Source organism: Lygodium microphyllum, chromosome 11 (assembly GCF_053477565.2).
Source record: "Lygodium microphyllum isolate KBCC chromosome 11, Lygodium_microphyllum_v1.1.10, whole genome shotgun sequence".
Classification (NCBI taxonomy): domain Eukaryota; kingdom Viridiplantae; phylum Streptophyta; class Polypodiopsida; order Schizaeales; family Lygodiaceae; genus Lygodium; species Lygodium microphyllum.
Window position 1 is genome coordinate 9,127,287 of NC_141145.1, and position 22,979 is coordinate 9,150,265.

Consider the following 22,979-nt stretch of genomic DNA (forward strand, 5'->3'; position numbering starts at 1 on the left):
ACTCTATTTGTGATCAATTTATATGGATGATTTAGTGTTGAATAGCCCCAAATGAAGCTAAAAACTCAACATTTAATGCTTATTTGCCCTTAGTATGCTTTTAAATTGTTAGCTTCGAATTGCTACAATATTACTCCAACATTCAATTCATTCTTTGCAACAACCTATGCCTAGAACTTATTAAAAAGATTTTATTTTTATACATGTTGGCATGTGCCTCTTCAAGACCCAAGTAATCTAATTGATCCATATATTAACAAGTTGAGTGTCTTCTTTAAATTCATCTAGCTGCACTAGATATGAAACTTATAGGGACAAATGTAAGCAAATGTATGCATAGCCCAAGTTCATAGCATCAACAAGCTCTAAAGTAAACAATTCATACTTACACAAGGCACACAAGATTATGCCAAACCACATGGTGCTAATGCATAATCGTACGGTACGCTTTTTCTAGCAATGATGAGACACTATTTTGACATTGTTCATTGAAGAGCTTTTCTTTCGCATTGCCACTTCCTACATATCTCAACCACATAAGCAATAGCTTATTATGGCCACCTACACTTGAGAAGTATAGAGCAACCTTATATCTATAATAGAGCATCTAGACCTTATGCTTAGTTTGCTTATTACCAATATTGAATATCGATCAATCATCTACTATCAATATCTATACTATTTGTGTTATTGTTTCGACAATTGCAAAGAGTCTAATCTTTCATGTAAGCACATGGAGATACATTACCATTTTCCATAAGAATGGCTCTCAACAAATGAGAATAGCTTGGTCTATGTACACAAAGCAAACTTGGTATTCACAAATGCCATCTCATGACAAGTTCAAAGTTTTTCATGAAGCTTTAAGCATGTTGGTCCTTCCCAAATTGATCCCCCATGTCCCTCAATTTGTAAAATATATCATGATAGAAACGCATAAATACACTTAAGGAGTGCTCCAGTTGTCTCTCAAGAGGTTTTCTACCTCACACCCTACTCTTGTTCGTTGAATGGTTGTGTATTATCATTTGGTTCTTGCTTTGCCCTTTCACCATTTTTCCATATCAGTGTTTCTATGAAATTCCTTTCCAGTTGTTAAATATGCACTTAGAGATAGGTTGTCAATGGATATTATTAGTATTGTGAATCACAATCATTTAACTAAAGATAAATAACATTAGCTTTGACAAAGCACACCCAAACACAAATCATGGAAATATACATGGTGATAAAGTAAGAACATGGACTAAGCCTTCCATGTGAATGCGACGACCAGTTTTGTACTCGTGAGCAATTGTTTCAGATAAACACTTGTTCAAACATCATTGAAATGTGCAGGTTGACATTCAAATAAAGATTAAGAATTGATATCTTAAAGATGATCACATGCTAAGTCAGTCCATACTACACCAGAAAAAAAGCAGCAGCATACAAAGCCCTGTAAAAAGGAAATACATATTCTGAGATATCAATGCCTGAGTTGCATTTAATCAGGTTGAATATAATCATTTAAAAGGGCAAGTCTGAGCATGTCACTCATGGATGTATATCTAAACAAAAGCCCTCCATTTTAAGAGGGCTTTTTTGTTGCAAAATTGGACTGGCTTCAGCATAAAGCACACCCTCTTTCCCTACCCTTGCTGCGAGTCGTTTCAGCTCCAAGATAAACACGTACACTTAGGAAATCTGTTGGACAAGCGGATTCGCATCTCTTACAACCTACGCAGTCTTCTGTTCTGGGAGCAGAAGCTATCTGATTGGCTTTGCATCCATCCCAGGGTATCATTTCCAGTGCATCTGTCGGACAGGCTCTAACACATTGTGTACAACCAATACAAGTGTCATATATTTTTACTGAATGTGCCTACCCTTGCTGTTAAAAATGTTCCTCTGAACTCATATTACAACACTGAGTTCTGTCCATCAAATCATCCAAATTCAGGCCACTTTATCCACCTCACTCAGGTCTGGTATGACCACATCCAATCGCATCATTCGCCTGCATTCCTCAGGAACCTTAGCTCCTGCCTGGACACAAAGCTCTACAATTGCAGGGGCTGCCCCATAGAATACCCGTAACTCAGTGGCCAGCGGGGAACCTTTTGGCTCGCGGACATGCCATACATATTTGGGAGGAATAAGATCATCAACTGAAGCCTCTTGCCAGCCATGATGCCCATCCCTTTGTTCATGTTTATGTGCGGAACAATCCCTAGTTCTGGTCTTTCTTGGTCCTACATGGACTCTTGGACAATATCCGCACACATAAACCATATATTTTGTCATCAGTTTCTTGGCTCCATGTCGCATTGCAAACCATGCTTGCATTGTCTTTTCTGCAAGATCTGCAAGTTCCTCCTTGCACAAAGCAGAAGCATTTGGGACATTATCACTCTTGAAATGGTCTGCAGCTCTACCAATGTTCCTTTGCTTTTCTCTTTTCACAACCTGCATACCCGAAATCTGTACATCCAACAGATCATCGAAGTCTAGAGTCCTGTCTTCAACCACAACCACTGGATTAGTTCGCCGTTTTGTCGGGTACTCAGGTATATCAACTCCTGCCTGAATGCAAAGCTCTACCACTGCAGGTACCTTGTCAACAAGGTTTCTGTCTTCATGAGCGATTACCTTACCTAGCCTGTCTGAAAGATGAAAGACCTCCATCATAGGAAGCACATCTTCTATGCCTGCTTCAACCCAATCATGGCGGCCATGCCTTGAACTGTTGTGTCGCCCACGACAATTAGCAATATGATGCCCAACTGGACCAACATGCATCGCAGAGCAGTATCTGCACTGAAATAGGCTGCCTTAGAAAAATCATATGAATTGAGTTCTCTAGCACTACAGATTCTCTTTTTGGCAACTAATACACAGACATTTATACTGATTTAATAAGTACCTGCAACCCTTAACTGGAACAACCTCCAATAACGCTTGAGTGCCAGCCAAAACTGTGGCTCTTGCTTTCATGGTGTTATGAGCTATAGGAATCAGATGAGGAATAAGGAGCCCATTAGCAGGTGGCTCCAAAGGTTTTTCTTCCAATTCCTTCCCACATGACTTCACAACACCTTTCAAGGGTTTCAAGTAAGGTTTTTTCTTCGGTTCCCATGTGTCAAATGGAAGATCAACATTTTGGCCGAAGTAGGAGGTTGCACCCGTACATATCATCATTGAAGATGGCCACTGAAATCCGAGACTTACAGTCCAGTTTGTAACCCATTCTAATTTGCACACAGCTAGGTTGCCCTGAAAGCAAAATAAATACACAGCTGAATGGAAGGCATGCCTCTGTGAACTCTCAATGAATGCTAATCCCCAAACTCTTTTGACCAGCACAGCCAATCAACACACAAGCACATATACAACATGAATCAACCACCTGTACCTCTTTTTTAAGAGACCTTAGATTGAAATCTTACTCCAACCAAATTAGAGTACATTATTGATGGCCATGTCCTTGATTTAGCTGACAAAGGCAGTACATAATATGGAAATAAGTAAGAAACTATACAATCTTGACTGCCCATTCTGCAGGGTGGCTATGATATACAAAGAAAAGTAGGACTAGACAGCTAAACCACCGCTAGGAGTTGCATTACTCTCAGCAAATTGTAATAATGATTGATCTGGAAGAAAAGGTTTTCAAGGCCATCTACCTAGAATGGTTCTCATCTGCACCTGATCTCAGTCCCAAGGGGTGTGTGAAATCCTCACAGATAAGTTGTGTATCTTCTAATGCAGATAGTATACGACTGCTCAACAACCAGCTGTAAAGATTTGCCAAGCAGCCACATTAGTAAGTGCTATTTTTGAGGCACCATTATTCTGAAACAAGTATTCAGCATAATGCAAAAGTGTAGACATGGTTTTTATAAAAACAATGTCTGCCCAAATCTAGTGCTTCATAGGTCGATAAGGCATGAAGGCTTACACAATACAATAAAGAGGCATGGGAATGTGGGTTTATACAAATTAATCTGCACCTCTTTACCTCTCCTAAAAGAACTACTGACCATTTTGTATACCACTTTTCTTCATTGACCAAAGGGGCATGGAACGGGGTTAGCACCGTTCATGCCAACAAGAACTCGTCAAAATATAATTGCCATTTTCCTTGACATGAGAGATTAGTACAGCAAAACATAGATTTAGAAGTCAAGTGATGCATTTACTCACCAATTCAACTCTGATTACAAACAAAAGGGCAACTTATTTGGTCCTCACTAGGTGGCCATCATCGTTCAAGACAACCTCAAAAAGCCCTGCAAATTTGTTGACAGTGTGCATATCTATTATCAAGGCTGTCGGCCAAACTGTTTTCTATTCATTGTGGCAGTGTTTGTGCTTTGTGTTTCTTGCAACTGCTTCCATTCTGCATTCTCACATGGTATCAAACATCTAAATCTCTTAATCCTGGTGCTCCTAGTGCTTTGTCTAGCATTTTGGCCTGTTTGCAGGTGCATTACCAGCTGTATTTGACCATTTGGGCAACAAAGCCGCTTCGTTCTTGCTACCAACCTCTGCAATTTAGCCTTCTCTACAGATGATTGGGTGAACAGACTGCCGTTTTAAGCTGGTCTACTGCTGTCTTGCTGATCTCAAAGTTGTTTTGTTTTCCTATGCTGACATCGTGCTACCAACTTGGTACTTTTACTTTTCTACTCACATGCTTTATTGACAATTGGCTGTTTTTCTTTTCGTTGCAGTAAAAAAGGTGGCCAATTATACTATTTAGAAGAATTTTATGAATGTATCGCCACTTAGGGTTGCCTGCCTGCATTGTGACGAACAGACCATCAACATGCCAAGTGAGTAAGAAGTTAAGAACTACTGTTTGAGCTCTCGATAGGCCCAAGACTCACCCTGCAGCTGATCGCAATGGCCATAGAGTGAGTGGATGAAGGAAATCCATAGCTTTGCCAAGGTCACATATGCTGAGACGCTCTCGTCACCAAAAGTCAACTAGCAGCATGTCTTCCAAATGTGCCACCCTATGAGGTTCCCAATGATCTCCCAAACCTCTGATCATGCCACGATGGACACAATACCTAGGAAGTGGGCAATGCATCCAGGCCAACCTTGTACAAAAGGTGGCGGCCCTAGCTAATTGCATGCCAATAGAAGGCTCCCTAGGATATACACTCTAAGCTAGGCACCAGCACTTGTAAATTCCCTCCTATTGCATTTGGGCCAACCAACTCCTGGACTACCAAGCCCCCATGTGCAAGAAACCAGATGGAATAGAATACTCTCCTTGGCCAACAATTATCCCACAGGTGTTGCAAGAATGCCCAGCAAAAAGCATCAAAGATATGCTCTGTACAATGGATGCTATGTGAGGGTGCCTAATCCATCTCCACTTGCATCAGAATATGTTCGCTAATCCGAGCTATGTAGGCCAAGAAGCCTTGAGCCTCCTCAGCAACTACTGTTACTAGCCAAAGCCACTCCTAGATCCCAGCCCAGATCATTAGAGGCCCCAACCGTCCCACATCCAATGGTGCCACTCTTGGATCTCACACTAGGGGACGTATTCATCCAACTGCTAGGTCTTTCCTTAGAGATCAATGACACGAATCTGCTTCCAAGGGATAGCAAATGGTGCCACGCCATGTTGTCCAATGTCGATAGTCAATCATCCATCTTCTTGAACTATAAAGAAATTACTTTGGGATCACCACCTAGTCTCCCTACCTGCAACCTGCAGGGGGGTGCCCACCTACGAGAACTAGGCTGCTAGCTCTTTGAGAGGAGGATGGAGTCAAGCACTGGGATGAACTATTAGGCTAGTGTAATGTCAAGTCCCACTTAGAAACCAAGGTACCTAATAGTATGACACCTTCTCATCCATCTAGAACCTAGGTGGATGCCCCACTCAACACTAGAATCTAAGTTTACAAGAAAGCCAATTGACTTCTCCTAGTTAATTTTCACACCTGTTGCCAAGAAGAACACCTCTAATGCCAATCTCACTCTCTCTAGCACCACCTCATCATCCTCCACATAAAGGGTCATGTCATCAACATACCTTGAATCCAAGAGCTCTATCTCAGCCCTCACTAATAGCCTAAGGTTCTACAGACCACTCACTCCTAATTGTAGAAAATAGAACATTGCCTCCACAAAGAGTAAGAGATGTAGAGGGCATAACCCCACCAAAGGGACCTTTCCTTCTTCCGACATTGTTGTTGAGCTTGAAGAGCTATCTCATGACAAATTCTACTCAATTCTCCTAGGCCTCCTCTACAATCTCTCCATCTTGTGTCCACTCCCTAGTCTATATTTGTACAATTTGTCTCAAATCCTCACACCCATAGATTGAGTCCTCAATATCACAAGAGCAAGCAACTGAGAGGGAAGCAATGGTTAGATGTGAGATAGAAGCTATGGAGTGTAAGAGGGTTCAAAGAGAAGAGCACACATAGTGTGTAAGGGGTGCCTACCCAACTATGGGCGATTCGACTATACCCCAACAACCTTCCACTTAAAGACCAATGTATCTTTGTGGAAGACTGAAGTATAAGAAGAGAGTGAAAATACTATCTAAAACCGGTCTATGACTCACATAAAGCAGTAGTCCCTTCAATTAATACCTAATCTTTTCACATGCACACAAATAGAGACCTCACTCCCTTGCTCAACACCAGATTGACCCCGAAGGCTAGCGACCCTTTCGATATTTCTTTATCAATTAAAAGATGGAACGTTATAAAATGAAATGTTCCAAAGTACAAAGCCTGTGAGCAGTTGGCTTTCATCTTTTCTGAGTAAATTTCAGCTGCATAAGGACAATACAACATACCCAAAACAACATCCCAAGTAGGAAAACACTTTCTGTGACCGTAACTCAATAATTCAAGTGTAGAATTGCAATCTACAGAACTCTGTATTTACTGTTTTTCACCTGTTTCTTCACCTATTCTTAGCCTTATTCCATTCCAGATCTATTCCATACCAGTTGGACTATAAAACCCTTGACCCATTGGCATCATTCCAACAGTAAAACAGTCCCATAAACAGCATTAAATCAAAGCTGAAAACCTTGTTCTTGTGTGGCGTGGTCATCACTTTCTTTAGTTCCTGCATTGGAGAAGCAATCAGCTAATCTTCCAGATCTATTCCATACCAGTTGGACTATAAAACCCTTGACCCATTGGCATCATTCCAACAGTAAAACAGTCCCATAAACAGCATTAAATCAAAGCTGAAAACCTTGTTCTTGTGTGGCGTGGTCATCACTTTCTTTAGTTCCTGCATTGGAGAAGCAATCAGCTAATCTTGAACCTGGTTAGTGAGGCTTTTGCCTTAGCAAAAGAGAAAAGAAAACACACAACTGTACATTCGATTGAATCAGCCCATCATGCAGAGCATTTCCTCTAAGAATAGAGAGAGAGAGTTGACCAGAGGGAGCAAGCTCTACCTCCGTATACGAGTCAGAGACGAATAAGTACTCTCCATAGCTGATGTACTTGCAACAATCTACCCTCAGCCCCAAATTTTTTTTTTTAAATGCTCATATCTGCCCCTCCTGCATTCAACATTGCTCTCTCTCTTTTGGAAATTTGTGCCCAAATTATGACACATGTCATACACGTAACAATTTTCCCGTTTAAACCTTCTGATCTAAAATTCTCCATGATTGGTGCAAAATTTAACCTCGGCACAAACCAGAGAATTAATCCTTGTGCAAAAACGAAGATAATGAAGTGAACATATTCTAGGATCCAAACATAGTAACTGCCTAAATTTTAGGGATGGTGACTCCTACATTCCTCAAGTTGTTCTGAGCAACTTTTATCATTGCAACTACATCAAAAAGTGTAATGTGGCTCAATTACGGTGACTTTTATTCCGTGGGCATTATCACATGTGCATCTTCTATCTTGGACAAGCTCATTGTCCTGCACCATCTCCAATGGCTAAGCACACAGTCCCAAACCACTAGCATTCTATTCTTCAGTGCCCATTCAATCCGGTCCCAAGGCTCACACAAACCATTAGTCCAATTTGTCCCAATGGTTGCTTCTTCCAGCCATGCAAAGATCTCGGCTTTAATCCAAGAGAACTCTGGGGTAAAAAGCAACAACTAAAGAAAATAAAAATAAAATATTTATATAAGTAAATAAGGAAAGCAACTGCAAAAAGTATCACCACTTGGTGACACTATCCAATGCTCATCAACACTCTATAGTGCAAAGCGCTCAAAAGGTAAAACTTTTTGTGAGATGATCTACAGGGTTATCATCCGTATGAATCTTGACCAACTCAATGCGCTTGTCCTTAATTACCTCCTTGATAAAGTAATACTTTACCTCAACATGCTTTGCCTTTCCATGAAAGATGGGATTTTGTACCAACCAAATGACACTACGACTATGACAATGCAACGTAGATGCCTCTCCTATAATGCCTAAGTCTTTTACTAGAGAAGTAAGCCATATAGCTTCCTTGTAAGCCTCAAGAGTTGCAATATACTCAACCTCAATGGTCGATAAAGCCGTACATGGATACAATCAAGAGACCAAAGAGACTCCACCACTTGTAAAAGTAAAGACAAAACCTATAGTAGACCTCCTAGAGTCTACACTCCCTTTAACATCAACATCTACATATCCAAGAACAAATTCATCCTTCTTTCCGAAGCATATGCATATAGATCCAGTGCCATTTGAGTATTGCATGATACTCTTTACTACCTCCCAATGCTTCTTACCAAGGTTTGTCATGTGCCTACCAACGACTCCTACTACGTAGGCAATGTCTAGATGTGTAGCAATTATGGCATACATCAAGCTATCAATTGTAGATGAATAAAAACCTTGGCCATTTCAACATTTTGCTCATTTGACTTGGGGTTACTACCTTGGCTAAATATGTAGCCAATGGGACATTGATAACCTTTCTCCTCTCCATATTGAAACACTCAAATACCTTCCCAATGTAATTCTTCTAAGATACAAATCGAGTATCCCTTTATCTTGATCTTGCATAATGCACATACCAATAATGTGACCCATTCCCCAAGTCCTTCATGTCAAAGGTTTTATGCAACCTTTTCTTAAAAGCATCCACATCCATAACAAACTTTCTAGCAATCAACATGTCTCGTCTACATAAAGAAATAAGTGTGAGAGTGCGCAACGGAAGAAGAACACGAACATAGAGGAGAGGAGAGAGAAAGCAGAGAATGAAGGAAGAAAGTCTGCACTGACTGAGATGAATGCTGAATACACTGAAATGGACAGAACAGTCCCTGCACGCAGCCCGGAGCGTCAGTGAGGGGACCAGGACAGACTGGAAGCAGTGGCAGCACCAATGCCGGAGACGGAGACGACGGAGGCAGTGCTGAACCTGCAGAGCATAATGCTGGAATGACTGGGGGGGCTGCTATAAATAGCCCCCAGGCCAGAAAACTGGCCGACCTGGCCAGATTTGGCCGACCAGCCAGATCTGGCCGACTGGCCGACTGCCCAGAAAATGGGCAGTCTGGACAAAAAAACAGCCCAGTTTGGGCTGTATGACACCCAAGGCTGCTGGCTAACCAGGGCAGCCACAAAATGAGCTGACAGAGCTCCTCTGTCTCCTATCAGACTCTGATAGGAGCTCACAACCAGGAGATGACAGACTGAGAATGATAAAGAGCAAGCTAACACCCCCTCTCAACTCCTGGGAGAGTCTGAAGACCCAAGAACCGCATGTGATGAAGCAAAGAAGCCTGAGGCAACGGCTTCGTAAAGAGATCAGCTGCATTGGCCGCCGTAGGACAATAGACCACCACCAGCTCCGAATCCACGATCCGCTCTCGAACATAGTGATATTGAACCTCAATATGCTTCGTGCGAGCATGAAACACCGGGTTCTTGGCCAGAGCAAGAGCACTCTGGTTATCCACGCGCAGCTCCGTAGGTCCGGTCTGGGAAAAACCAATCTCTGCGAGTAAGCGACGGAGCCAAACTGCCTCCATAGCGGTCGAACATAGGGCCTGATACTCAGCCTCTGTAGAAGAAAGTGCCACAGTAGGCTGCTTCTTGCTGCTCCAAGAGACAGCACCAGATCCAAGGGTGAAAGCATAACCTGTAGTGGATCGGCGCAAATCCACATCACTTGCCCAATCAGAATCACTCCATCCAGAAAGGGTAATCCCATCTCCATACATGATCCCAAAGGATCGAGTCCTCTGTAAATAGCGAAGAACCCGCAAGGCCGCCTGCCAGTGATCCTGGGTAGGAGTCTGCATAAAAGAAGACAATAAAACTACCACAAAAGAGATATCCGGCCGAGTGTGAAGCAGCCAGATAAGAGATCCGACAAGGCACCTGTAACGGGTGGGATCGGTAAGAGGAACTCCAGCTGTCAAAAGCTTGGACTCAGGGTCCATGGGGCATGAGATAGGCCGACACTCAGCCATATCAAACTCCGAAAGAAGCTCGGAGATGTACCTGTGCTGCGAGATAAAAATGCCCTGTGCCATCTGATAGATCTCCAGGCCTAGAAAGAAGTGAAGGATCCCTAGATCCGTCATGTCAAACTCCTGCTGAAGAATGGACCGTGTATGCTCCACCTGCTGAGTGTCGCTCCCGGTAATGATAAGATCATCCACATACAAGATAAGGAACACCGAAAGAGAATCCACAACCCGTAAGTAGAGGTTGGGATCATAAGCGGAGCGCGCAAAGCCACTCTGTAGAAAGAAGCGGTCAATCCGCTGGTACCAAGCACGAGGAGCCTGCTTTAGGCCATAAAGAGCCTTCCACAGCCTGTAGACATGATCCTCCTTCCCCTGCACAAGAAAACCAGGAGGCTGTGAAACATAAATCTCCTCCTCAAGAACGCCATTCAGAAAAGCAGACTTGACGTCCATCTGATAGACAGACAGGGCAACGGTGGTGAGCAGCAAGAGCCAAAAGAACTCGGATGGTGGACATCCTGGCTGTAGGAGCAAAAGTCTCAAAGTAGTCCAACCCTGCACGCTGTGCAAAACCCTTGGCAACAAGCCTAGCCTTATGCTTGTCCAAGGAGCCATCTGCAAGATACTTGGTCTTAAAGACCCATTTCACACCAATCACCTTCCGTTTCGCGAGACGCGGAACAAGCTCCCACGTATGGTTTCGCTCGATGGAATCGAGCTCGGCCTGCATAGCCTGTCTCCAAATATCCTGTGCAAGAGCCTCCTCCACAGTGGAAGGCTCGGAATCCTGAAGAATCTAACATAAGAGCATAGTTCACACATAGTGAACTGTCCCGCTGGGCCTGTAAACGTGTTGATCGACGTGGACCTGTAGAAGAAGCAGGAAAGTGAGTAACACCTGAATCCTGCATGAGCCGGCGATACCATAAAGGAATCCTAAGAGACTCCTGCTGTGAGGGAGACCGGGGGGTCTCCGGAACCTGCAAAGCACCCAAATCGGAGAGGGACTCCCCCTCACCGAGTGAAGGTAGATCCTCCGCATCTGAAGAAGGTTGTATATCCCGTGAAGATCCCGAAGTGGCGGTAGAAGAGCTCGTAGTAGACGGAGGCACATCCACCAAAGGGGAAAGGGAAGCCGAAGAAGGAGGAATAGGAGGGGTGCTAAGGGGCATCCTGGAAGGAAGTGAAGGGAGAGAAGGTGGGGGGGGGGGGGGGGGTCCGTCGATGATGAAGAAACATCAGTAATGGAACCATCAATCGGATCCTCAGAGGCCGAAGCCTCATCAAAGATCACATCCCTGCTCACCTCAATCGTCCGCATCGTTGGGTCATAGAGCCGATATCCCTTCGTGGTCGTACTATAACCAACGAAGATAAGCTTTCTCGACTTAGAGTCGAACTTCGTCTTCCTCTTCTTCTTGTCCACATGGACAAAAGCATCGCACCCAAAGATGCGAAAATGGGACACGGAAGGCTTCTTCCCAAAGAAAGCCTCATACGGAGTCATGTCCTGTAACGCCAGAGTCGGAGAGCGGTTGCGAATATGCACCGCTATAGCCACCGCCTCACCCCAAAGGAAATGAGGAAGACTCCTATCCTCCAGCATAGATCGGGCCATCTCAATCATGGTCCGATTCGCACGCTCCACCACACCATTCTCTGATGGTGTGTTCGGATGGGAATACTCCACCCGAATACCATGATCCCTGCAAAACTGAGAGAAAAGGTGAGAAGTGAACTCGCCACCGTGATCAGCTCAAATGCCACGAACCTGGGAAGTTGTTTGGGTCTCCACAAACACCTGCCACTCACAGAAACGGGAGTATGCCTCGCTCTTGTACTCCAAGAAATAAGGCCATACATAACGACTAAAGTCATCCACAATCAGCATCAAATACTTGGCCTTCCCAAGGGAGGCCATGCCCATAGGTCCGCAAAGGTCGGTGTGAACCAACTCAAGCGGAGAAGTAGCCCGCCTAGAAGCAACCTGCGGGTGAGGCTGCCGGTGCTGCTTGCCCCTCAAGCAGCTAGGGCACAAAGTGTGAAGAGGAGGGAAATCAGGAAGTCCCTCCACCATCTTCCTCCGAGAAGCCCGGCGAAGAGAATCGAGGTTCAAATGACCATACCGAGCATGCCAAAGCAGCCCAAGCTCATGGGAAGTCCGCGCAGCCAAGGCTGTGAGCTTATAAAGCCCACCCTCCTATGTACCTGTCCAAAGAGCATCACCTGTAGAAGCATCCTCCACTGTGACTGCATCCTGTGTAAAAATGACTCGAGTACCTAACTGAGTAAGGCCATGCACAGATAATAGGTTAAAACCCAAATCAGGGACATAGAGAACTTTGGCGGAGGAAGACCGCCTGTCAGAAAACATAGGTAAAGTCCCCATGCCTCGAACAGGAACTGTAGAATTGTCACCGATGGTGACTGTACCCCCTCTGGAACGAAGATCCTGAAACCAATCCTGACGGAAGGTCATATGTGAAGATGCTCCACTGTCTACGAGCCAAGGCTTCTCCTGTGTGGTAGAAGCTAGGGCAATGTCTTCCTCAACAAAGACATGCACAAACGCAGATTCTGTTGTGGCTGGGGCTGCCTTCAAGTCCTTCTCCTTAGGCTTCAAATGGGGATACTTCTGCCAACACTTCTCCTTAGGATGAGTGCCCTTCCCACAATGGGGACACTTGGGCTTCTTCTCCTTCGCATCCTTCTTGTCCTCCTCCTTCTTGTCCTTGGCCTTCTCCTTCTTTTGTTTCTTCTTCTTGCCGCCACCTGTGCCGGCCGTAAATGCCTTGATGGAGCCACTGGCTCCCATCTCTTTGAGTCGCTCGTCATGCTCCAAGACAAGCGGGGAAAGCTCCTCCCATAGGAGTGTCTCACGGGTCCTCGAAGTGATGAGGCTGGTGTAGAAGACATCATAACGGGGTGATGGCAGCTGAGTCAACAGAATCATCGCCATATCCTCAAACGATATCAGACGACCAAGAGAGGCTAGCTCGCCTCGCATATCCTCCATCTTCGTGATGTGCTCCTTCATGGAAGAAGAACCATCAAGACTGAACATCCGCAACTTCTTCTCCAGGGAAATCTTGTGAGCAAATGTCTTGTGCTGATACAAAGACGCAAGCTTCGTCGTCCACACTTCCGCTGCGGTCAGTAACCTGTGAACATGTACAATAACAGAATCATGGAGACTCATAAAAAGAAAGGAACGGGCTCGAGAGTTGAGCCTATCCCATAAGGCTGCACGGTCCATAGAGGTGCCATCAGACGAATCCACGGGGGGACGGTCGATGGGCGAAGAAACGAGCTCCCAAAGGTCAAAGGTATCGAGGATGCAGGCCACCTTGCATGACCATAGGGAGTAGTTGGAGCCATCCAACTTATCTTCCTTCGGAAAGGAGGGGAGAATCGGCACCTGAATAGAGGGAATCAGGGAAGGCATCCGCACATCTGAAGCAGTCTTCACTGAATAAACCTTCGCGGTAGATGGAACCCTCTGAGATGCATGGACTGAAGAAGGACGAGTGCGAGGAGGTTCTTCCCGATGTCGAACTTCACGATAATCCCGCCTCTGCTCAGAGGAATGATGAGAGAGAAGTTCATCCTCTGAGTCTTCAAAGCCTGAAAACTGGTAAGACATCTTCCAATCTGCAAAATACCAAAGAAAGTTGTGCCGCTGTCGAAATAGGACCAGCAATGTGGTCACCAACCACCAAGACGGAAGTAGAGAGTGCCTACAGACACCTGGATCTGCAAAACGCAAAGATAACTGATGTCGAGCACTAGAGAAGAGACCACCAGCACCAGGAAACAGCCCAGACAGAGGTCACCAGCAGGAAAAGTGCCGCCTGGGGTGTAAGCGACCAGCAGGACAGCAAAACGCAGCCTGTAGGGAGATCGCCCAGCAGCAGGAGGGACAGCCTGGTGGAAAACGCAGGGTTGCTGCGTCGCTGGATGACGTGGCAGCCTCTGCAGTCAGCGTGGGCAGCAAAACGCAGGATAAAAAGCCTCCTGTAGCAGTCGCCTGGCAGTTGTTGATCTGTTGGCAGCAGCAGTAGGGTATCTCACTCCTGAGGGTATGTCCTCCGTGCTCTCAATCAGGCGATGATACCATGTGAGAGTGCGCAACGGAAGAAGAACACGAACACAGAGGAGAGGAGAGAGAAAGCAGAGAATGAAGGAAGAAAGTCTGCACTGACTGAGATGAATGCTGAATACACTGAAATGGACAGAACAGTCCCTGCACGCAGCCCGGAGCGTCAGTGAGGGGACCAGGACAGACTGGAAGCAGTGGCAGCACCAATGCCGGAGACGGAGACGACGGAGGCAGTGCTGAACCTGCAGAGCATAATGCTGGAATGACTGGGGGGGCTGCTATAAATAGCCCCCAGGCCAGAAAACTGGCCGACCTGGCCAGATTTGGCCGACCAGCCAGATCTGGCCGACTGGCCGACTGCCCAGAAAATGGGCAGTCTGGACAAAACCCAGTTTGGGCTGTATGACACCCAAGGCTGCTGGCTAACCAGGGCAGCCACAAAATGAGCTGACAGAGCTCCTCTGTCTCCTGTCAGACTCTGACAGGAGCTCACAACCAGGAGATGACAGACTGAGAATGATAAAGAGCAGGCTAACAATAAGATCACAAGGCTACCATCCCTAGCCTTCCTAGTATATAGGCAATATTCAGTCTCACTTCTAGTAGCCTTGAGACAACACAAGCATTAAACTTATGATACCATATAAGCTCTCTTATGTAGCTGACATACTACTCTTTGCCTTCCACAATAAACCCATCAAGATGCTGCATGTAAATATCATTGAGCAAGTCCCCATGTAAGAAAGCGGTCTTTATATCCATTTGAACTAGCTCCATATCCTTTCTAGCAACCAAAGCAAAGACTGTATGAAGGGTGGTCATCTTGATTGCTAGTGAGAAGAGATCTCATCAAAGTCAATCCCCTTCTCCTACTTAAATCCTTTGACCACCAATCTCGCCTTGTACTTCGACAATGCATCAAATGGAGATACCTTTGTCTTGTACATCCACTCACATGGAAGTACATATTTGGCCCTAGGCAAAGGAACTAACTCCTAGCTAGTATTCTTTTGCAAAGAATCCATCTCTAGTAGCATAGCTCTCTACCACTTATAACTATCATCCATAGTCATAACATCAACAAACAAGAAGGCTCAACACAATCAATAACGATCCCATAATCTAGAAATTGAGTCTATCCATTTGGCGGTCTGCAAACCTTCATAGACCTATTACGCACCACTTGCAACTCGTGCACGGACACTTTGTGTCTCTTGCATTTCGAATCATTGTCCTTGCATTGCTTGCAAACCTGCACTACTATTGCTACCACCAACTAGCAAAAATTTGCTCGTCACACGTACCATGGTGCTATAGAACTTACCCCAACTGCTTGGTGCCTAAATTTGTTAGCCCACACCCATAGCCTGCTCTGTCAAGTCTCCAACTAACACATCACCTAAAACACTTGAAACGTGTATTGACTACACATCCACTCAATCACCTTGTAACGATTATATTTTCTACATCCATCAATTGCATTTCCATATGCAACATTGCATCTCCCTACAATCTTGTCACGAACTGCTTCACGTCGCCTTTGGTATACCAAACCATGCTACATTGCTATAAGAGCAGACCATTTGCCACCTTCGAGCCTACTTTGACCAGCCAACAAGACAACTATTGTGCCAACTTGCTCCCTAAGTTGCCACCATTTGATTGCCATGTATCCACAACTTGCCACCCTATCTCCAACCATATCGAGGAGCGGAGTAGAGAAGAAGGGAGATTGATGCAACAATACCTCAGGAGTAGCTTGTGCTATAGAACAAAGGGCACAATATTGAGCCTCCATAGAAGATAAAGCCATAATAGGTTGCATCTTGATGCTCCATGAGATAGCTCTCGAGCCAAGGAAGAAAGCAAAACTTCTAATAGAGCGTCTCGACTCCACATCACCTATCAAATCCAAGTCATTGCATCTAGCAAGAGTGGCCCCCTCTCCATACACAATCCCATAGGATTGAGTCCCCTTTGAGTAGTGCAACATACGCAAAGTAGCATGCCAACGAGCCACCACAAAAGAGATGTCTTACTAAGCATGGATAAGTCAAATTAGTGAGCAAACAAGACACATGTAACTAATAACATTAGGAAGGGGATCTCCAACAGTAACCATTTTGGACTTCGGGTTCATGGGGCAAGAACACTCCACCATACCAAACTCTAAAAGAAACTTGAAGTTGTACTTGTGCTAGGAGATGAAAATGCCATGTGCCATCTGATAGATCTCCAAAACTAAGAAAGAAGCAAAGGATACCAAGGTCTACCATGTCGAACTCCTGCCACAAGATCCCATGAGTCCAATCAACCTCCAATGAGTTACTCCCTATGATAATCAAGTCATCCACATACAACTAAAAAACACATGTCATCCACAACCTTGTAACAAGAGTCATGATCTGAACATTTGAAGCCACTCTATAAGATAAATTGATCCATCAGTTGATACCAAGCCCTAGGAGCAAGCTTCAAACCATAGAGGGCCTTCTGCAAGCTATAGACATGATCCTTCCCCTGCACAAGAAAACCAAGAGGTTGTGAAAACATAAATCTCCTCAAGTATGCTATTCAAGAATCCAAACCTTACGTCCATCTAAAAAACAAGCCAATGGTAATGGGCTACATGAGTCAAAATATCCTGAATGGTAGACATACGGGCTATAAGTACATAAGTCTTTGTATAATACAAACCTACACACTATGCAAAACCCTTGGTAATAAGCCTAGCTTTATGCTTATCTAAGGAGTCATCAACCAGATTCTTGGTCCTAAATATCCAATTCACACCAATCACCTACTTCTGTGGACATAAAACCAAAAATCCAATTATACTCGATCAAATTAATCTCCTCTCGCATAGCACAATACCAAAAATCTTGTGCAAGAGCCTCATCAGCTGTAGTAGGCTCATGATCCTCAAGAATCTCTAACATAAGAGCATAGTTCATAAGAAGTCAACTATTCCACTATGCCTGTATTGTGGCTGATCTACGTAGGCTTGAAGGAGTCACAAGAAAGCGAGTAACACCTGCATTTTCCATGAACAGTTGATACCAAAAAGAAAATGGTGATAAGCTCATCTTGATGCGAGTGAGATTGAGAGGCCACCAATGATTGTAATGCACTTGCCTAGAAAAGAGGCTCCCTCTCACTAGGTAGAGATGCATCCCCCTTTCGATAAGGACTAGTGGAAGTCTATTTCAGCCATTGTGAGAGAGGAGGTTATAAAAGAGCAAGGAGAGACTACTAATGTGATTTACAACCACCAAGGATCAGAGCAAGTGATAGTAGTTTGGAACCCTCCATGAGCATGTGACAACAACCCAAGGTCCTAGTGCAAATGCAGCATATAGAATGAAAAAGCAATTTTTTTTGTGGTTCTAAGCTGTCGTAGATGATAGCTTCCATGGCTATTTGAGCAAGGCAGCAGGTAGCAACAATTTTAGTGTTTCTCACAATGAAACTCTGAAAGTTCTCTCCCTTCAATGTTCTCTCTAATCCCCTAGCTATTTCTCAAGTTATCTTAGCATTTTCCAACAGTTTAATTTACAACAAAAATTAGAGTTTGACAGCCGCCTCAGGATGCATACTCAGAATTGAGGGCCTAGGACTTGAATTTTGATAGCTAAAATTGAGGAATTTCAAGGAGAATCAAAAGGTCAGCCAGCCAATATTAGATTTGGGACTACATTTGTCTTTTAAAGAGTAGGGTGAAGGCCAATTCCCAAGCAAACCAAGGGGCAAATTGGTTTGAAAGCTTACTAGTCAGATTTGGTAGCAAAAAGCACTTGGATTAGCAGAGGAGATCAAAGGATCTTTTTTATACTCCATCCATTTGCAATAAAAGTTAAAGAAATACCTCGATGGGCACCAATTTTGGGGCCAACAAGCTGTCAAATGTCCAAGATTATATGGTAAAGTATGCGTTTCACTTTTGTGAATTTGTTAGTTACTGTAATTAGTGCTTAATTAGGTTATTTACCACCCTATCCGAGAAGGAAGTCTGATTTCACCCACCCTCAACTAGTTTCCATCCTCATTCATGCCCTTGCTACCTTGCTATGGGCTCCTCTTGCAAAGCAGCATTGCCTTCCTCCCAACTCCCATCTACTCTCTCCTAAGATACAAATGCAAAGTGAACCAAGTAAGGATCAAAACACAAGTAAATCAAAAAGAGTACAAGCATGCAGGAACAACTACATAAAAACTATACAAAAGTGAAAGTCAAAACCCACATGCTACAAACGCGGACCACACCACAGTATCCCCTATCAAAACGAACATGTCATATTTCTAGACAACCCCTAATAATTGTCTCTTACCCAATGCCCACGTCCACAACAAGACATAGGACAACGTTGAGAACCATGCACAAGTTGTGCCGTGCCAACACTGGAAAGGTAGTACAACAAGAGTTGTGAGACATTGCTAGCCATAGCAAGCATCCAAGGAAGAGACACAACATGTTGCATGTTGTCCTTGCAATTACGACAAGGACCAATAGATAGTCAATATCACTACAGCTGGAGGGTGAAAATGCAAATAGTGGCATTGCAAGCAGCCAATAATACATCAAGACATGCACAAATTTGTCCTACCAAATACAACAATAGTCAAGATCAAGCGATAGTTCTGTAAGCCTACCTTGTTTAGTGTTGTGAGTCCATCATCTCTTGGTTGTGAGCTCTTGTCAAAGTCTAACAAAGACATGGGAGCTCTTGCATCTTAGTGTGCATTTCTCGAGTTTCTTGTGCATTTTTTGCATTTCCTAACTTATGCCACCTTGTCCGACATTGTCCTGCCCCCTAGGGGGTTTTCTACTACGTCAGCTGCATTTTTTGGCATTTTTATATGCTGCTGACTGCATTAGATGCAGTAAGCCAGGTGGCAGCTGGTCAGAGCACATCAGATCAGTCAGTTTGGCATGTTTTCTGCTATTTATAGCAAGTGCATTAGCTGGGGCAGATCATCTTCTGCAAGTTGCTGATTCACTCCATCTCCGGTGCTGCTACTGCCATCATCACTTCCAGCCTGATCTGGTGCCCTCACTGAAGCCTCGCTCTGCCTGCAGGGACTAATCAGTACTCCTTTGTATTCAGCATTGATTTTCAGACAGTGCAGATTTCTTCCTCCTTGCTGTCTCTCTCTCCCCTTCTCTCTGTGTTCGTGTTCCTTCTTCCATTGCGCACTCTCACAAGTTCAACATCCAATACCATGTGAGAATGCACAATGAACAAAAATAAAAGCAATAGCATGAGAGAGAAGAACACAAAGAACACATTCAGAAAAAGTCAAGGCAATGAACACAATATCTCAATGGCAGGCAACAAAATCCATGTCATAAACCAAAGTGCAATGCATACTAATAGTGGAAGCATAAGGCTCTAGAGATGAACCTCCTGGGGTGCTCCCCTTTCTCTCTCCCCCCCTCTAGCAATGTGACATAAATATGACAAGCAGCACACACATATAAAATGTGAGAAATTGGGACATTAACTTAGAAGACCAAGGTCCGCCCATTAAAGTCCCAATAGGCCGACCATAAAGTGACCACCCACACATCCAAATACAACCCAATAAAAGGCTTAATACACACATGCTATGCACAATACTAATACATCCATGTCCTTGAGCATTTATTAGCTTGCTCCAAGCACTTTTGAAAAGAACACAAGGCAACCTCTTCTTTTCAACCATGTCTTGAGAACAAATCAGGCCAGACTATGGGACAAAGGATGCATCTCTTCAGGAGATGGTACTTAAACCAGAGCCACTACATAAGGTATCTCAACAATTTTCTTGCCTGACGTTTGGAGTAGATTGGATCATAGCTTTAGACCTGGAAAGATCACACATTTTCTATGGAGGAGACCTAACACACTACTCATGGGACCACCCAAGGCTCAAGGTATGAAGAAGGGCCCTCAAGATAGCCTTTCATCGTACAACAGAGACAATGATAGTGACCTGGGGGGGAGTCATTGGGTCACAAACACAGCCCTGCCTGTGGCTTGTACACCTATCAATCTCTTTATTTCACCACTACTACACATTAGGATTATTTCATCTATAAAAAGACTCTACAGGGTCACAGGCTGCAAAAACTACTCAGGGTTTAAACACCATCAATCTACTCTACATTGTGTTGAAGTAAGATTGAAAGAAGTAGCGTATGCACGAAACCCCCCCCCCCCCCCCAAAAAAAAAACCCTCATGAAAAAAACAAGCTTCAACCCATCACCAATTTTTATCATCTGTATATACATGAACAATCACATCTAATGGTAGCTTCAGGAATTTAAATTGAGATTTTATCAAAAATTGTGATGCTTGATGGAAGAAAGCGCGTGTTTGAACCATTCACCTGTAAGTAGTTGTCAAGGCTTCTATTGACAATAGATGACAATGAAGATCGTGGTAGATGATGTTTATTATTGTGGAAGAAACAATAAAATCGAGATAAGCCTCGCATGTCCAAGATCACCAACCTGCTTTTGGCAATGGAAAAAAAAAAGGGTTTCCTTGTGTATCTAATCAGTATCAACAAATTCACAGGAAGATAAAGAGCCATATGTGTCACATAAGCAGCCAACCAAGTCCTCAAACAGCCAAACAGCAAGAGAGAAGATGTCACATTCACCATGGAGAGAATGAAGCACCCTTAGGATGAGGTGACAGCTTCCAAAAGAAGTATTATCTCCCATAAACATGAAGGTCAATCACAATTTTTTCAATGTGTAAGTTTTTAATCTATTGTTTCATATCTGTGAAGGGACTTTCTCAAGGCTTATGTTTACATAAAGGTCCATCCTATCTGGCAAGTTGTAGAGGTTTTGCAATCCTCAACAAGAACTCAGTTTTGCAGTTCTTTATGACTTCGATTTATCTTTCTTGATAATAAATTAGTCCAAAAGCTAGAGTTGCAAAGACTACATACAAGATACGTGAGATTTGTTCAGCAATGCTTTCTAAATGCTTGAAAAGTATTTTCAACAAGTTTGAAAGCTGAAAAGTGCAAAGTTACTAAGGGATTGTGTTAGACACATCTTCAATGTTGACATTGCAGCTAAGACTACTGATACCGAAGCTATTTCTGGTCTCAAATCTAGAACATAGATCCTTATTATGTATTTTACTTTGCTAGATTTAATTCCATCCCATAAAAATGGGAGAATAAGAATCAAAGGGATTAAAATTTTTTCCCCTCTTGCTTTAACAAATTTCCCATAATAAATTCTATGATTCATTGAATTAAATTTTCATGTATGACTCCATACCTCTCACTATTTGTAGTATGAAGAGAAAGTTGTTGATGGAGAAATTAGGCCTCCACCATAGAATCAGCAGCAAGATTTACAATACGTACATGGCTTCCATTTGCCTCCTGAAGCTTAATACCTTTCTACTCCAAGCAATGTGTGATGATGCATATGTGCACATTTCAGTCATAACCTAACTGGAGGACTACTATGGCAAAACAGGTGACACATTGTAAGTCTTGCATGAAATGCAGTATATGATGGGGCTTGACATTAGTGTCTTTCTTGCTTGTCTCACTCCTCACATAATTGCATGTCTGTTCTGGAGTACCTTGGGTAGCTGTCTCTATCATATTTGTATCATTTAGTGTCTATTCCTAAACTTAGAGGTTGCACCTTGAGATGTGACAGCTGCAAGCATCGTGAACAAGCACCACGTGAGACTCCAGCAAGGAGACAGGTCACGCCGGGGAGTGGACAGCTCGTGACAGGGCAGCAATCGACGGAACAGGTCCAGCGCGTGGCATCACAGGATGGCAGTTGGGCAGGCGACGTGATGCCTCACAAGTCACAGACCTAGGCATGGGTCAATGAGCTTGGACCTAGGCTACCTATTTGAAGGGGAGATTGTATAATGGCGTGCGAGATGAAGACGTTAGCTGAAGAGCAAAGCTGAGCTGAGAGGTAGAGAAGTGAATGAAGAGATAGGTGTACCGTTGTGATGGTACATAAAGAATAAAATAATGCATTTATATGTTAGAGTACATTAAGGGTGTGTTCACACCTATAAGTCTATTTACATGGAGACGAAGGGACTTTGCACCCAACAAAAACACTTATAGTCTAGGGATGAAAAATATTGCAAATTGATAAGTGTTTTCATTCATTTCAAAGAAATGTGCCCAAGGCAAATATACCATGAGATACATGTGGAACTGCAACTACAACCAAAACATGGTTAACTAGTCCAAATACAAACAAAAAAATAGAGGGTACTAGACTTAGGACCATGTGCAATAACAAGATTCCCATGGGAAATCTTCCATGAGGAACTACAAAAAAGGACAACATGAAGAGTGAATATGTTGCTTGAACCAAAATGCAACTAGACATTACCAATACTAACTATCTCCAATGCCAGGTCATTATTAAAATGGATAGATCCAATCATACTATGATAGGAGTGAAAGAAAGCCCC

The 22,979-nt window shown here is 43.7% G+C and overlaps 1 protein-coding gene across 6 annotated transcripts; it reads right to left on the reverse strand.

The window, feature by feature from the left end:
• Positions 1–1,276: 1,276 nt before the first annotated feature.
• LOC148028526 (APO protein 2, chloroplastic-like) lies at positions 1,277–22,453 on the reverse strand. Of its 6 annotated transcripts, none has more exons than XR_015692495.1 (5): positions 21,800–22,453; positions 20,887–21,010; positions 2,906–3,255; positions 1,865–2,794; positions 1,277–1,631 (listed from the first exon to the last, which is right to left on the reverse strand). XR_015692495.1 is itself a non-coding variant. In XM_087688806.1 (5 exons), the coding sequence occupies exons 4-5, from the start codon at positions 3,178–3,180 to the stop codon at positions 1,939–1,941; spliced, it is 1,131 nt and encodes a 376-aa protein (XP_087544932.1). In that variant the 5' UTR covers positions 3,181–3,255; positions 3,395–3,475; positions 3,666–3,776; positions 20,887–21,016; the 3' UTR covers positions 1,282–1,938. The 6 variants fall into 6 exon arrangements, 5 of the variants coding, with proteins under 5 accessions (XP_087544930.1, XP_087544929.1, XP_087544932.1 ...); XM_087688806.1 differs by lacking the exon at positions 21,800–22,453 and adding exons at positions 3,395–3,475; positions 3,666–3,776 and having other exon boundaries at positions 1,282–2,794; positions 20,887–21,016; XM_087688804.1 differs by having other exon boundaries at positions 1,280–2,794; positions 22,178–22,453.
• Between the last annotated feature and the right edge of the window lie 526 nt (positions 22,454–22,979).

Bases quoted from the DNA above. Each gene is read 5' to 3' on its own strand.
- LOC148028526 (XM_087688804.1), bottom strand. From the start codon at position 20,994: ATGCGAGGCTTATCTCGATTTTATTGTTTCTTCCACAATAATAAACAT. The intron at 3,256-20,886 runs GTGAATGGTTCA...TTTTGCTTTCAG, and splicing joins GCCTTGACAACTACTTACAG to GGCAACCTAGCTGTGTGCAA. The intron at 2,795-2,905 runs GTACTTATTAAA...ATTTCAGTGCAG, and splicing joins GTTCCAGTTAAGGGTTGCAG to ATACTGCTCTGCGATGCATG.